The 16,862-nt window shown below is 37.5% G+C and overlaps 2 protein-coding genes across 2 annotated transcripts in view; one reads left to right on the plus strand and one right to left on the minus strand.

The window, feature by feature from the left end:
* The window catches only part of LOC115621479 (tyrosine-protein phosphatase 99A), a 200,864-nt gene that overhangs the window by 41,327 nt on the left and 142,675 nt on the right, over nt 1–16,862 (plus strand). The window lies entirely within an intron of this gene.
* On the minus strand, nt 3,139–4,150 carry LOC115621481 (serine/threonine-protein phosphatase alpha-2 isoform-like). Its single transcript, XM_030515141.1, has one exon. It carries the CDS (start codon nt 4,143–4,145, stop codon nt 3,213–3,215), a length of 933 nt encoding a protein of 310 aa, XP_030371001.1. The 5' UTR covers nt 4,146–4,150; the 3' UTR covers nt 3,139–3,212.

Raw genomic sequence — 16,862 nt, forward strand, 5'->3', positions numbered from 1 at the left:
CAAACAAATACGTAAACGTAAACGCAAATTCGAATGGAAAACAAAAAACGCTGAAGCGTAGAGAGAAAAATACCGAAACATGCCGGGCGGTGGCAAAACAAACATTCTATCCTGTGATAGATGAAAATCCGCCCCATCCACCGATCCAACAACGCACCCTATTTTTGGTGGCAACTCGGGCAACTTAGGCAACGCGCCAAAAACTTGTGCCGCAACTGGCAGACAACAAAAAAACAGATACTACGAGCATAAATAAAAAGCAGCACCAACAAGACTAACTTCTGCTGCCCATCTACCTGTTTGGCTTGCCTCCTGTTGTTGTGTCTGTTATTTTTGTTATTGTCGTCAGCTAAACTTTAATAAATTCGTTGATAGTTAAACAGAAAAAACAACAGAAATGAATAACAGCAGCTATATAATTTCTGTGCCTGTGTGTACTACAAGTATATGTGTATTATCAAAAAGCCATTAAGCACAGAAAGGGTGGCATACGTCGCTATTGTGGTTTTTGTTGTTGCCAAATGTTGCGGTTGTTTGTCAGTGGTGGGGTTCAAGTAAAGGAGGAACTGGGCCTGGACTGGGTCTTGGGACTGGGGTATCTATCGCATTGCAGTTGGCAACAAATGGGCCCAACTAAATTTAAATTTAAGCGTCATTGAGCAGGTGAGACACGAGTAGACGTAGCGACATGCACTAATGTGTTGACTTGACTCGCACAGCAGAAACGACAACAAAAACATCAGCTATAACTACAAATAAACCGATATAGCTGCTAGCGATGTCCGTGAATTCAAAATTATGCTTAAAGCACGTTCCTCGATGTGAAAAGAGAGTGGATGCGAAAAAATTGAATAGTTTTCTAAAAACTACAACCATCACATAAACACCAGAAGTATTGTGGTTATTATATTAACATTCGATTAACAAGTGATTCCAATAGTATACCTCTACTTTATTCTCAAAAACAAGCAAATATTGGCCATTCCTGTGACTTTATATATTTTCTAAAAAATAATTCATTTATTCGATACTCAAAATAGTATTCCTAATCCATCTAAATCAGAACTTCTGGTACAAATTCACAATTCGATGAGAGCTAAAACGAACACAAACTAAAAAATTTTCAAAGAGGTTGCTACATTTTTAATGTAAATCATTTTTTTTACAACTTCTAATCTGTCTAGATTTTCAAATCATCTATTCGCGATCTTTTTTGCGTTGCATTAATGCAATTCCATAAAACTATTCATAGCTTTTCTAAAATTCTTTTTTATGACATATCGGGACTTTAGAAATATTTAGAAATTCCATCGATGTAGCGATCTGCAACGAAAACATCTGAGCTCTAGACATTTTATTCCACTCTTTATCCGTAGATACCTAGCAAAACTTCGCTCTAAGACTTGGTTTTGTAAATGTAAAATTTTAAAAGCAACTATTATCACACGCGCACCTCTAATGCCTGCAACGGATGTGCGTGCTTAGGCAGGCATTGTGGCGCCTGCCGCTGCCGCTGCCGCTGCCACTGCCTCGACGCCGCGCTTCGCACTGCGCCTTTCAATGGCCACAAAGTCATTTGGCAGCTTATGTTTAGCCTTAAATGCTTTCACCTTCACCGTCAAGCGGCAAGCAAGCAGCAAACATACGAAAATAGCTTTACAAACCAAGCCAAACGAGCTAACGTACATTATTGAGCTAAGGTGAAAAATATGCAAAAAGCAAACAACAACAACTGGAATAACAGTCAACGTACACACACGCACCTGCACGCAACACCAAAAACAAAACAAAACAAAACACAAACAAGTTAAAGCAGATCATTTATAATGCACGTGTGTGTGCACAACATGGCGTATGGGTAACATGTTTTTTCCACTAACAACTGTTGTGGCTTTCACTTTTGTTGTTGCTATTATGGATAATGGCATTGGCAGCAGCGTGGCTGAAGCTGCTGCTGCTGCTGCTGCTGTTGCCTCAGCCTCTGCCTCTGCCTGCCATTCTGCGTGCGTAACTGCCATTAAAGCTATTTTGGCTTAACGCCTTGACTTGCTTTCGACATGCTGCCAAATCTACTTACAATACATGTAACATTGCACTCTTGCCAAATACTCGTTTGTATTTAAGGGGTTCTTGAACTTAAAGATAAAGCAAGCACACCACGAGTGCTACTTCTAAATATTTTGAGCAACAGTCCAAGTTTTAAAGTGTTTGAAGTAAATGGATAGCTCCCATCGACAATGGCACTCGGACATCATTATCCACCGCCCTTTGGCATTCTATGCACCTAAACAATCTGACCTATTGGTGTTCTGTTTAATGAGCTTGCTAAGGTTTCTAAAAATACTGGACACATGCATTTATTATTAGTTATAAACTACCCAAGGGACCCACTATAAGTACATCGGAGGTCATTGAAATCAAATGGTAAGAACTGTTTGCCTTCAACCGCCGGGACGACTGCATGAATGGAAATTCTACCACTTTATCGTTAAATATGAATAAATCTTAGCGACTTATCCGATGAGAGATGGCAAGTATATGCGAATGTATGAAAGTTTAATCCTCTGGATAATAGCAGATTACAATATAAAATGGGCAAATCGATCAAGCCTAGCTTTCTTTCCTAAACAGTGGGGTGTGCGTACCATTCGTAAAGTACTTTAATCCATTAATCCTGATCAAATTAAAATTAAAACGGCAAGTAAGAAAAGTCAAATCTATATATACACTCCCTACTTTTTGAACTAAATAAATAAAAATATGTAAAAATTAACTTTAACTCACAACACAAACTCAATTGAAATGAAACTCAATTCTTTTATCAACTATAACTATTGTATAGATATAAGAGCATATATTTTTAATTTATTAAGGGAATCAAAAGCTTTGAATTATTGCAAATGAAATTATTTCTAAAAATGAAATAACCATTAAATTGCTTTAATCATGCTATTTGTTTCCTGGGCGCTTCCAAATTAAATAACATTTATAAATACTAAGTATATAACACCTTAATATTCTCATTTTAAATATTTCCTATCAAACACATTATGTTTATACCTTGAGTAGTTATTTTTCAGCTCAGAAGAACACATACATATGTATATAAAATTAAGAATAGGAAAAAGAAATCACTTCTTTAATCTTCAAGAACTTTTTATTAACTTGCAAATTTTGTTTAGTTCAGAAACATATCAAATACAGACGGTAGTTCACAAAGTGGAATGTATTTTCCGTATGCAAATTTTCCTGGACGGCCTGAGCGCGAAGAAGGAACATTGGAGCGATTCATCTACATTCATCATAGCCCCTGCATTTTCATACTCGCTGCTATAGTTGGGAGCTGAGAAAATGGTGAGCAGCTGGCGATTAGCGAAAAACTTATAGCCTTCGTCGACAATCTGATGGGAGCGACAAATTAAGTCAAATTTGTGACGTTTCAAGAACTTTTCGATAATTTCCACGCCAAATGTGTCGCAATCGTTGTCGCTCCAGCCCACAATTTTTGAGTTCGGCTCGGACCAGAGTAGATCGCTGAGCAGTCCTTTATCAGGCACCATGTAGGGACGAGGCAATCTCGCAATCTGCCCTACGCTGTGTAGGCGGGAAGTTATACCACCGGGACAGCAAAAGATCTTATCGGCTATAATGGCTGCCACAGGCATGCAACCGAAACAGTCGACAAATGTGCGCCACAGCTTGGTGGAATACCTTCGTTTGCACTCGTCATAGAATCCGTAGATGCGCTCTATAGTGCCCGACTCGTGATTTCCATGCAGCAGAAAAATATGATCGGGGAACCTTACTTTGTAGGCTAACAGCAGACTTATTGTTTCAAAGGATTGCTTATCGTGGTCAACATAGTTTCCTAAAAATAAATATTTCGCTGCAGGCGGATGGCCCCCATGATCAAAGAAGTTCAACAGATCTATAAATTGGCCTTGCAAGTCGCCACAGACTTTGATTGGCGCCGCTAGTTTGAGGAGCATGGGCTCCTTTAAAAATATCTCGCGTGAACGCACACATATCTTTTCAATATCAGACTCAGCCAGATGCAGAGGTTTTCCACAACGTGCATTGATTATTTCCGATATAATCTCATCGATGTGCGATTGCTCACCCAGCGTAAAAATATCGACCGACATGCTCAAGAAATTTTGAATTTTCTATTATCGAGAAGAGATAAACTAAAAACATATGATTTGAAATATAAATTCCTGACAACTACGCCATAGACGCGAGTGAATTCGTGTTCTACTAAGCGGAAAATTGTGTCACGCACCCACCACTGGCTGGTTCCGAACGCATTAATAGACAGCTCGCTGCCTCAGTCTTGGCCTCATTGTAGGCCCTGCGCTCTCGCCACCTTGTCTGGACCTTGTCTGTACCTTGTCTGTCTGCAGCACTCAGACGACGATAAATTAATTGGTTTTTTATTTATGATGCCTCGGCATTGACATGAACATCGCACGAAGGTTGGCTCTTTTTTGGTTTTCGCCAAATTGGGGGCTCAGGTGTCTGTCTGCGTGTGTGTCGTGTCTCGCCGTTCTTGCTGATGTGTAAATTACAATATTTCTTTGCCCTACACAGGCTAATTGATACCTGAGGGCAGCTGAAGCTCAAAATATAAGTATTATGCTGACGCTTAAACGAACCATGGGGACAATACCTCTTTGATGATGCATTTCTTTTAAATGCTTCCAATTAAATCACCCTCAGTACTCCATTTTTATGCATCATTTTTAAATGATGGGATGTTTAAAAAACAAATCATTACAAATAAATTATAGGAGAATATTAGAATTTGTTCACTTTGATCAACTTAACTTGAATGGCTTATACGCTTAAATTTATTTTAATTTATGATAGCTTTTGTTTTAAAACTAATTAGTGCAAACTAGTTATATTAAAGTGTTATGTGTGGCATTATTATTATCAGGCCTTTCAGTACTACAATTAGATGTAAAGCTAGTTTTTTTTTTTTTTTTGCACTTCTGTCAGTTTGTGCGCTTTTTCTGACTTTGTCGCTTTAATTAATTGTAAATTAGTTAATTGTTTGCAATTAATATAAAGCAATTTATTGATCATTTGGTTAGATTGTGATTTGTCGTCCCAAATATTATATCTGAATAGAACAAATAATTTCAAACTCTTTGTCGTGCCGTAAAGAAAATACCCAAGTGAGAAAATAGAGCAATTTGATTGCAAGAAGATGAGCTCGGATGATGCCTCTTTTTTAAAGATTCCAGAAGTGAAGCAAATGGATAACATCTCCACTCTTATCTTCAGGAAGTACAAAATCTGGCAAAATATAGCTTGGAATATTCTCTACTCCTTTAATGCTTTTTATGCCCTGTGCAAATTTATATTATTTTATATAAATTAATTTAATTTCGAAAAGACTTGGGACGCTTGCTTTTGATACTATTTTAATGCGGAAAGTAGCGAGGTCGAAAATGATGAGTGGCAATTGCTTCTATTTAGGTCTAGTTTACAACTAAACTTCAAATTCGGCTTACATGCTAAACTAAGCAAAAAGCGGGCAAAAAAAATGCGCGAGGCGACGTCGGCAAACGGCCGTTCTCGCGCTCTCTTTTCGCCCTAAACTAAAATTCAAATAGTTCCCTTAAACTATCTTAATCTAAAGCAGCATCTTCGTCAACACCCTGTACCCAAAGTGTTAATAATGTACAAGTATATTCGTATTGTACGAAGCAGCTCCGATTACACAAAGTACAAAAATATATTCTGAATCAGCATCAGACAAATTGGCCCGTCAGACTATACGTGCGGATGCACGATTTCGGAAACAGCTGAGGCCATAGTTCCTAAAACTCCTCTCTCCTGGTTTCTTTCCACATTGCACTATTAGGCCAATACTCTACACAATTTCCAAACTTTGCATACTATTGATTTCACTGTATTTACAAATGTTATCTTTGTTGCTTACCGATTTCAAATATTCATTCGTATTATTTAGTGCATTCCAAAAATTTTTTATTCAGCTTGCTTGATAACCGTCTGTTAGAAATTTGTCGACCCAGTTCAAGTTTCATATTCCCAAAAATGTTGGGCTTGTGTGGGCTTGTGTTTTGCTGTCAATTACTGTGACAATTTATTAGCAGTGTAACGTTGTTACTCTGCCGCGGGTATGCTCGCCGGCCAGAGTATGCTGAAATAAATTAGGCACCCCAAAGTGCCGAGGTGTCCACCAAATAAATGAGGGCGGTATGCCCAAACTTCTCCACGTGTTTCTTTAATTGTAAAACAACATACAGAGCGCTTCAGTGCGCGTTGGGCATGAGCCAAGAACCAGAAGTGAACTAACCTAAACCGAACTTAAAATTACTCGCCTTCATGGCTTACTATTCTTACAATTACTTATTAATTTACAACTACTTGGCATCGTAATGACGCACAGCTGGTTGCTGCGCAACACGTCGTTACAGCAGATATAATGAGCAGAGTTTATTGGAGCACCGTGTGCTTATAATTTAAATTTGCCTGTGCGCACACACTCATATACATAGTACATAGTACAGGACATACAGACAGGTACAGTACAGAGTTACAAGTCGAGCTAGTTTAACGAGCCGTTATTTATGCATATGCTGACTGCCAATTAAGTGTGTCTGTGTGTGCGTGTTTATGTTCCCAATGCAAACACTTGTCATCATTAAAACAAGTACAACAAACATACGAATACATACAGCCCCACAACAAACACACACACACACAATCACGGGTATGCAAGGAATGCAATAATATGCAAGGACAATATGCAGCTGCAATTATTATGATAACTGATAAGGCAAATATTACTGAATGCAGCAATGAATGGGTTGGCAGTCGTTATTTTAAATTATACATTGGTGTCAATAGGTATGAGCACAAGCTTAAATAGTTACAAGAAATGCATGCTATCCAACACATAATAAATAAAGCAGTACATTTTGAAGGAATGTTTCCACAAACCATAATCGAAAATATTTATTTATTTATGTCAACAAACATTGACTGTCGACATAAGAGGAAAATATATAAAAATTATAAAAAGCATCTTTTCAGCTAGAAAAGAAGGAGAAATTAATCAACTAACTAATTAATTTAACTAAGTAACGCCTCCGACCCGGTGGGGGAATATTATTATATTATAGATTATTATTATAGATTTCGGTTATAAAGAAGTGACTTAAAAAGGAAACTGACTAAAAAATTACAGTCGCTTATTTCAATGAATTGAACTTACTTTAAGCTCGAACTGTATGCCAAGCTTATTGCTCACCTTTTGGCATTGTTAGCGACCTTAACTTGGCCATGCCTCTGGCGCCTTTATTCTATTCCAATTGCATTCACAAACAGTAGCAGTTAATGCTAATGCATGCACAAGCATTCTGTTCATTCGAATTCACATGGATTTTGTGAAAATTACTGAAAATTATTAGAATCGCACACTCAAATGTGTCTCACAGTACTTTCTTTATATGGTCTGTCCAGTTAAAGCCAGAGAACTGTTGTTTGCTTGCTCAGGCTTAAGTGTTAAATGGACAACTTAAAAGCTTTTGCCTTATTAAATAATATGGAAAATGGCAAAGCGTTTAATGGAACAAACTATGCAACTTAAATATGCCAATTGGCTGCAGGACAACTCGAGCAACGAAAAGAAAAACATAAAAAACACACACACATAGTAGAAAAATGAAGTTTGTGCTCACCCCCCAGAATTAGAAATTCAAACAACGCTTTGTCACTCAATGACTGGCCATGAAATAGAATTGAGTGAATGCTCAATTGAACCTTTTGTTTTGGTCAGCCGCAAACAACAACAACAAAAATGTTGACCGCTCGATTGACAGCGGTCGCAACTTTTGACTTTTTTGTTCCTCTTCACAAATCAATCAGCCATACAAAAGTTTTAACCCAACGACAGAAAGATTTTGGCACTGTCCAGCCAAAAATACATACATAATACATGACATTAGTCAATGCTGTAGAATATGGACTGTGAATATCGGTCAAAAGGCCAGTTACCTAATTTAGCTGTCAGAGTTGAAACTGCACCCATTTAGTCAGGTTGTGAATAAGGAAAGTCCAGCTTGGAGGGACTTTAGAGACTAATTTGCATACAAAATTATATAATTAACTTGACAGGTAGAAAATTAGGAATAGATTATCTGGAACTTAAATTTATAACAAAGCATTAAATTAGTGAATTAATTGAGCTTTAAACCTTGCTGCTGAGCCATGCGAGATCGATATTAACGTAGTAATAACGTAAGCTATAAAATGAAAAGAGAATGTTGTAGTCTAGCATGTTGGATAATTTAGTACTCTCTACTAAAAACATACACCCCTTTCTATATGGTTGGCAGCATGCCGAACAATTAAATACAAATCTATACTCAAAACACACACCTGACGCTCTCGTCGTTATCAAAAACCGTATTCTACTAATAAGGCCATTAAATGATTTGATTAGAACAATTATTTCCTAAAACAATGATTGAATAAAAAAAAATCATTCATAAGTTTAAATATCTTCCGATATTTTGCAAAGTACTAAGGATTGGAAATTTCAGCTTAAATTATTTTAAAACAAAATAAATAAAAAATGTTGAGCTAAACTAACGAAGCAACAAAAAAAACAACGAACTAACTCTTGGGAATAGTATTTAACTAAAGCTGTAGCTTTAAAATAAAAACAGAAGCCCTCACTTCAATTAAATAATGCCATTTGAAATACATTAATGATATCAATCTATCTAAAATCCAACCAAGCGGAGCCAGTTTTATATTCAAATGAATAAAAAAATTACTTCACCTCCACAAACGTATATCATGGCTTGGTGCTAATGGAAAATTTCCACTAATCAGTGGAAATACATATCTAAATTAACTCAATAACGTCACTTCATTTATAGACAAAAGCCAGAGCACAACCTCATTATAGGCAAATGCTTTTGCACTATCCAATGGCCATAGCGTAGTTTAGTTTGCCAATCGCAGACAGTCAAGGCTAAAAGCACAGCACTTCAATAAATATGCAATTATTTTGACGGATAAAAGTAAATAAATAAATGAAAATGCGAAAACGTACTAGAAAATCGAAGGCCAATCGGAGACGCATTATGTACGCACCAGAGTGTTTATCATTAGTCGGTCACGTTTTATGCAATCCAAGCACGCAAAATGGCACACACACACACACATACAAACACGCCTGTATGTATGCAATAAAAATGAAAATGAGGATATGCTTAAGTGACAGCAGTTGGCCAATGTTGACAAGTTGCCAGTAGACAGTTACCGCTTTGAAATGAGAGTTAAAGCTAAAGAGCTCACAAACAAATAATCATGGCGCATTTTAATGAGCCAGCCAAGCGCTTAATAGTTAATGTACTCGTGTCTCGTACAAAAACACAGACATCGTCTGTAACTACATGCTTTTACATGTGTAAAGTAAGTCTCCTGCTGGTTGCTATTGAAGCACGCACACCCCTCACGGAGAGAAGCAGACAAGCATACACTCTAAAAGAAAATATTTCACATAATACGTTGCTTCTGTGAGTGAAGAGCAAGCTAAAGGATTATAGCACTTTACACATTCGTACTCGTATGAATTCATGCCCTGCGGTTAAAAGAAAACATTATATAATTAGGAAAAAGAGGTAGCTTTTTGTGTACAAAGAATATATGGCGCCTAAAGCTGCATCTGAACACTTAAAAATATGAATTGAAATTATTAAAACCATAATTAAAAGTATTATTTAATTTTGTTAATAAACGAACTAAAAAGCTCTTTAACAGTAATAAATGTAAATTACATTCTAGAATATATGCTGCTTTATGCAGAAGTCTCATTTAGACGGGCATTTTTTCCATCACGGTTTCAGTAAACAGAAAAGACTGTTAATTTACTTCGTTGATTAGTATTAGCTGTGTATTAAAGAAATATTTCATAAGCATAGTTCGAGAGTAAACAAAAACAAAACAAGACTGTCTCTGGCAATTTTTGGCAAAGCAGTAGTCTTATAGTAGTCTTTTCAATTAACAGTGTACCCAACAACCCAGGAATTTATTAAAGAACAAAACAGGATACAAGTACATATCAATTTGTCGGCCCTTAAAAGAGCTGTGTTGGAATAGAACTACTTTCTATTTCAAAGAAAACTCTCACATACTTTTTTGTTGGTTGTTCAGGTGTTTGTGGGTGCAAATTTGTTAATCTTTACGCTGAGGCCTAAAAAGAAAAACTGTGGAAGACGAGATAGTGCTTGGCTAAATTAGTTTTTTTATTTTATTTACTTTTGCAAATATATAGTACAGCGATTTTTATTCTATTTCTAAACGAAGTATAAGATAACAGAAATTGGTACATTTAAGTTTGTTCCCTCTAATAAAAATCTACTTTCAGATTCAGAAGAGTTTTTCCGTAACCACCTTATTTAAAGCATTTGTCAGCACTTCTTTAACTTTAATTCAATTATTATTATTGAAGTCGTATTTTAGAGAAGGAAACTCTTCTCCTAACTGACAATTTGAGCGCAGTGTAGAAACTGTCAATTGTGTAAACGCCGGTGTACATTAAAGCTACGTCTGTTGGTAATTAAAACAATAAACACGCACAAAATGCATTAGAAAATTTAGCTGAGCGAAGCGCAACATCAAATGCTTGGAGGCTTAATGGAGTTCCCACAACCCTGCTCCTCATATGTGTGTCCCCGTGTCTGTATCTGCGTATCTGTATGTGTGTGTGCATTTGTGCGTGATTCATTGTATAAGCTCTTCTACGTATATTCGAATCTTCTTGCAATCATTGAAGCTACGCCAGCGCCGACTTTACCAGCTGAGAAGCTAGACAACGGCACACGCTGCGTATACGCAACGCTTGACATTTGTTTGCATTGCTAAAGCGCCATGTCTGTTAGAAAGCGAGTGTTCTGTGTGTGTGTGGATCTCTGCGAGTGTGTAGCTGTGCAAATTCTGTCTGCAGTGTTTATTTGTATGCCAAGCTCATGCTATTTGTGTTGGCTGTTTCACTTAGAGTGCGTGGGTTGCGCCTCAGGTGTATGCATATTCGTGTGTCAGTGTGTGTGAGTGGGCTGGGTGTGGCGTGACTCAAAAGTACGATAGAAAGGTAAGCTGGCTGTTATTTTTGTTGACGTTGCGGCTGTGGATGCTGGCGGCGATTGCGGCATTGCCACGCGCTATTGTTGTGGCATGTGCCAAGGCATACTTGACCTGCAAAATTGTTACAATAGCAAGAAGCACCCGCTCACATATACACAAACACATAAGTGCTACCACACACACACACACGCACGCACACACCAACACTCAGCAGCAACAATAACTACAGCCACAAGAGCCAAGTACAAGTGGAAATGGGAAAATTAAGTTTAAGATGATTGTAGTAGCTTTTGGTTTGCCAACTCAAAGTAGGACAGATGCTAAGCTCTGTTAAATGTGTTTTTGTTTGGTGAAAATTTGAATAAATTATGCTTTCAATGATTGAGATTTAAATAATATAGTTTCAAATAGTTTGTCGAATAATTGTCGATGAAAAAAAAAAAATAAATAAAAATTTTAAAAACATAAAAAGCCTTTCTATCCACATTAATTGTTATCCATATAGCGTAGAATCATTTAATTGATAGAATTATTTAATTCTTGAAATACAGAAATATTTCGATATAATTAATGCTTTAAATTCTAGTTCCACAAACCGCTTTTGAGCTTAAAGATGAATTGTATGTACTGATAAAATCTAATTTGTTGAAACCCTAATGTAATGGTATTCTGCACAAGCAGACTCAAGTAATGCTGCCAAAAGTTAAGCTTAAACAATATTGCTTTTTAATCTACAATTACAAATGAACGTGTCTTGTTAGAACATCTGTGGGTTTTCATTTATCTATTAAAGCAACTCTTAAAGGCTTAACTTTGCACCTTTAGCTCTTATTCTCCCCCCACATCAGTCCTTCTGGTTATTTTAGACACCACTTGAGCAGAGCAACAACAACAACAACAACAACAATGCTTAAACGTTTTCAACTACTTAGGAAAATGTTTCGTGGCATGCCCTGCAGGCCAAACGCCAAGCAACGCAATGGCAACACAATGAGACACTTTTGCATTTCCGGCAACACACAAAACTGTTAGCTAAACACTGCACAACAAAAAAAAGCGAGAGAGGAAAAATTACAAACGACAACAGACAGCAGACAACGGACGTCAGTCGTCATCGCCGTTCTGGCCAAGCGTGTGCTGCAAAATATATGCATTGTGCTTGTTGTTGTGGGGTTGGGGAGGTGTAGGGGAGGGGTAGAGGAGCCAGCCGAGTGAATGAGTGAGTGCCTGCCCGCTTGCATTACTGTTGTAGCTCTCAACTGTGTCAGTGTTGCCTTGGTGTTTGCTGTTCTTGGCGTCGTTTTTGTTGTTTTTGTTGCAACGGCCGCCACTGTTGCTGTTGCAGTTGCTGTGGCGTTGAGTGCGTCTGTCGACGCTTGAGTGTATCAAATACAACGCAACATCAGCTGCATGCATACCAAGCACCATGTGTGCGACTGCCTCTCTCTGTGTGTGTGTGTGTGTGTGTGTGTGTGTGTGTGTGTGTGTGTGTGTGTGTGTGTGTGTGTGAGCGTGCGTGTGTATGCACTTAAGTGTCAGTGTGTCAGTAAACAACTGACCCACTTTATGATGTACATGCGGTGGCAGTAAGAACAACAGCAACAACAACAACAACAACAAGAACGCAACCATCACGAACGCAGTTGCACTCTATTTATCATATGGCTGGCCAAACGAGAAATGAGGAGAACAACTACTGCAGCATACTTTCTGCGCCGCCTGGCATTTAAATAGCGCAAAATATCTATGGGAATAGTTTTTTCCACACGCGCACTCACAGCTAAACACATTTAAAAATACCCAACTCGACTCGTTATAAAAAACGTGATTTATATAAAAATCTATGATATGTATATTCACCTTCCATTAGCTGTCATTCCAAATCAATCAAAACAATGATAGACATGTATTGCAGCTCAATTTGTTTTATAAGTAATTGTGCGGCGAGGCATATCTTGATCGACTTTAACTTTCATCTGTCAAAATAAATAACGCTTAACTAGTCGCTACTAAGGATAATCCTTGTTATATGTTGATGTTTTTCTATATTATACTTTATATTTTTACCTTTTTCAAATTGTTTTTTTTTTCCTCAATTTTCATAGATATTTTTGTAAGAGGTATTTAGTCAAAGAAAAAAGATCTATCTGAGTGTGTAATTGTTTTTCATAATCAAAGAAAAGCAGCTATCTGTGCTTAACTTGGCGAGTGCCAATTGTGTTTCTCCAAATTTTAAATACTATATTAACACATTATACAAGTATATGTAAGAGTTTTATGGTAAAGGTAATTAAGTGTTTTCCTTGAAACAATAATGGCTTTCCATTTATAGAGAGGGTTAAAATTATAGCAAATATTTCACATGCCGACCATAATCAGCTTTAAAAATGGGGTCCCTTAATTCCAATTCCAAGAAGCTTTAAATAATAATTACGAATGAGCCCTTCGATTTGACTTTATCTTGAACTATTAAAAGCCCCTTTAGTTGAGTTTAAAGTAACATATTCCTACTCTGAATTTTATAAATTTGTGCTCACGGATAAAAGCTAAGAATGTCGCACATCCCTGAAAACGTTTGAAATGCAAATGCAAAGTGAAAACGAAAGCGAAAGTTTTGTTTGGACGCGGCAATTTGTCAACGCTAATTTCACGTTGATTATCTTATTGTGGGCCCATACACTACCACACACACACACACACACACACACATAATGACACACAGATAGAGTGGCATAAGCAAAACGCTAATATTACGTAATGTAACTTGCTTGTCGCCTGCCTGCCCCGCACTCGCTCCCTCGCTCCTACAACCTACAACGGTTGCCTTCGTTTTGTTTCGTAAGCATTTTGCTGTTGACAATTAAATGAAAGTAAGATAAATTGTCGCGTTTGTTTACAGTTCAACTTGTCGTTTGTGTTTAATTTAAGCGAAAGTGCCACACTCGCACACACGCACGCGAACACACGCACACATACATCCAAAGTGAAGCCAATCTATATAGCCAACTGGCGTATTTCGCCTCCACTCTTTGCCGCTATATTGTTAAATTTATTGGTTGCGAGAAACGCGCGTTTCCTGCCGCAAAATATTTTACAAGATAAATGCCTAACATCTCGTAATTTGTTGGCAGCAGCTGAAAAAAAAACACATCATCAAGCATGTGTGTGTGTGTGTGTGTCGGAAAAATATGTAGTTAAAGGCGTGGTCCCTCTCTTATATGTACTGTGGTTGAGGCTGTGGCTGTGGATTCTGGTCGTTGCGTGTCATTTAACTGACATGCAGTTTATGGCTCTATTAAAGTCAACTTTTGCTTCAGATTTCGACTGTAGATGGAAAAGGTTTGGCAAAACAGAACACCATTTCAAGGATGCTGTAGAATAATAAGACAAGCCTAAAGAAAAAATGTGTTTTCTATCTCCATGAAGCTTACTTGTCTTGTGCGAATAAAGAAGCATGGCGAAATAATAAATTCATTCACTTTAAACAAGAAAACAACAACTAATTAATTCAACAGTGTATATATATAAGGCTCAAATAATTATATGTGTGGATATTGATAAGTATAGGAGCTAGAGAAAAAAAACTTGGTATAAAATAATTTTTAATTTAAGCACTTTCCATCCATGCATTTATTTAGACGATAATTAATATTTTAACTTATCATATGATCGTTTAAAATGCCTTATAACTACTTGTATATTGTAAACATAATTCATAGCTATATACAACTGTTAGTTGGGAGTAAATTCAAATAATTATTTAAGGTATGCTTTACTCAACATGTTAGACTATTTTCAAGGCTTAAGCTATGCTTAGACCTACTCCCATTGTCACAAATATCATCTACAAATATATTTATTTGTTACACATTTACACATTTAAACACATCAAATATACAATAGTTGCTACGACTATACTACGCTATAGCTCACATACGACCTCTCAAAACTGAACAATAGATCAAGGGGGCAATAGCTGCCACAATTCCAGCCTTCTACTCTGGATGCTATAGGAAGTATAAGCATTGCCTAAGGGTTACTCAATACGCAGCTTCCACAAATGCATATGTCTGCTGGCATTGAAATAGACGACAACCATTAGCATAAACTTTAAATACACATGCATTGAGCGTTTGTCGCACTCGCCTCTCGGGGCATGCAGCAGCATGGCAGCTTATGAGACAAGCTGTGGCATCAGCAACACAATTGCGTTGCATGTGCGCAACTTCCCATGCATTAAGAAGTTCCGTGCACGCGTAGGAAAAAAATCTAAATAAAAAGTGTTCAGCTGGGTGCGAGCAACCCACACCCCATCCCCCACATCCACATCCACACCCACCCCACCCCACCTCCTGCAACTATCTTTAATAAATGTCAATGCAAGCAGACAAAGTAGTTTTGCTTGTAATTCACAAGCACGCACACACAAACATGTGTATGTGCGACGGTAGCATCGCCAATGGCCTAATACTTATGCTCCTAGAGGCCGCAGGTGGTACTTGCAACAGGAACAGCTGCAACATGGGCCGCCGAAGCACCCGCATTCCTTCCACTCTTTAAAACGCAATTAAACCACTCACCACCACCCACACACCCACCCACCATTTGGCACCCCCCGCGAGATGGACCCCCCTATTCGTGCAACCCGCCGCGTCGCTTCATTTTCTACTTCAACGAAATGTAAATTTGATTATCGCAAAAGCAAATATTTGTCAGCGCCTGTCGTTGTCCTTCTTTGCATTACGCGTGGCCGTACAGACTGTAGTTTGGGGACAGAGTCGCAGTTTGCCCGGCCCGGTTTGAGTTGGAGCTAGAGAGGAGTGCGTGAGCAACATACACAATCAAATGCATCGAGCTCATTGCATTAGTTCCTTTCTTCCATAGGAGTCGTTTAAAATGATCCTTAACATTCCGATTCCTCTAATTCAGTTTCTGTCGAATAGGAGAACTCTAAACTTTATATAAAGATTATAAGATTTTATGATTTCCTGCTCTAACTTAGTTAGTTTTCAACTATGACACAAGGAGTATAGATGAAGTGCAAATGTAGTGGAATATATTTAATTAAAAGGCGACACAAGCCTCGAGCCTTGAACAGAAGACAAAAGTCTAATTAAAAAACCAAATAAAATAAATTTATGATCAACCAAAACTATTGATAATTTAGAACTCAGCCAAATTGTTGGAAAGTGCCTCCAGCACTGGAAGAGAACAATCTTAGTTTCTAAGTCAAGGGCAACAAAACCGAATCGTTCAGTCTTGTGAGTAAAAATAGAAACAAGTAGAGTCGAGATAAAGCTATTTTATCTCAAATACTAAGCACAGATTCCTTGATGTTTTAATCAGTTTTTAATTGTTTGTGTTTTGAAACTGAAAACCGTCTCATCTAATACGAGTACCTGGCTAAGCATATCTCTCTCCTCATTTCTGTTATCCAAACCGAGTTTCTAGGGCTAATACACTTAATTAAGAGCCACCCTCAGGTTCATCTGTATCATTCCCACCTACAACTTATTCTATGTGCATCTGGTTATTCATTAATTATTTGATAAACTTAATATTTGACTATTAGATTTAATTTATTTTTTAAGCTGCAGAAACTTTGCTGAAAGTGTTTTGCTTTTCGTAATTGGAATTGTGTTTGAAAATATTGCAACACTTTAGTAAACCAAGAATCGCGCATCGAGGACGTTTGACGTCACATCTCTAATGTGGCACGGGGGGCAGGTAGC

Source organism: Scaptodrosophila lebanonensis, unplaced genomic scaffold (genome assembly GCF_003285725.1).
Source record: "Scaptodrosophila lebanonensis strain 11010-0011.00,11010-0021.00 unplaced genomic scaffold, SlebRS2 tig00000024-arrow-pilon, whole genome shotgun sequence".
NCBI classification, from domain to species: domain Eukaryota; kingdom Metazoa; phylum Arthropoda; class Insecta; order Diptera; family Drosophilidae; genus Scaptodrosophila; species Scaptodrosophila lebanonensis.

Coding starts and splice junctions, on each gene's coding strand:
- LOC115621481 (XM_030515141.1), bottom strand. CDS start 4,145: ATGTCGGTCGATATTTTTACGCTGGGTGAGCAATCGCACATCGATGAG.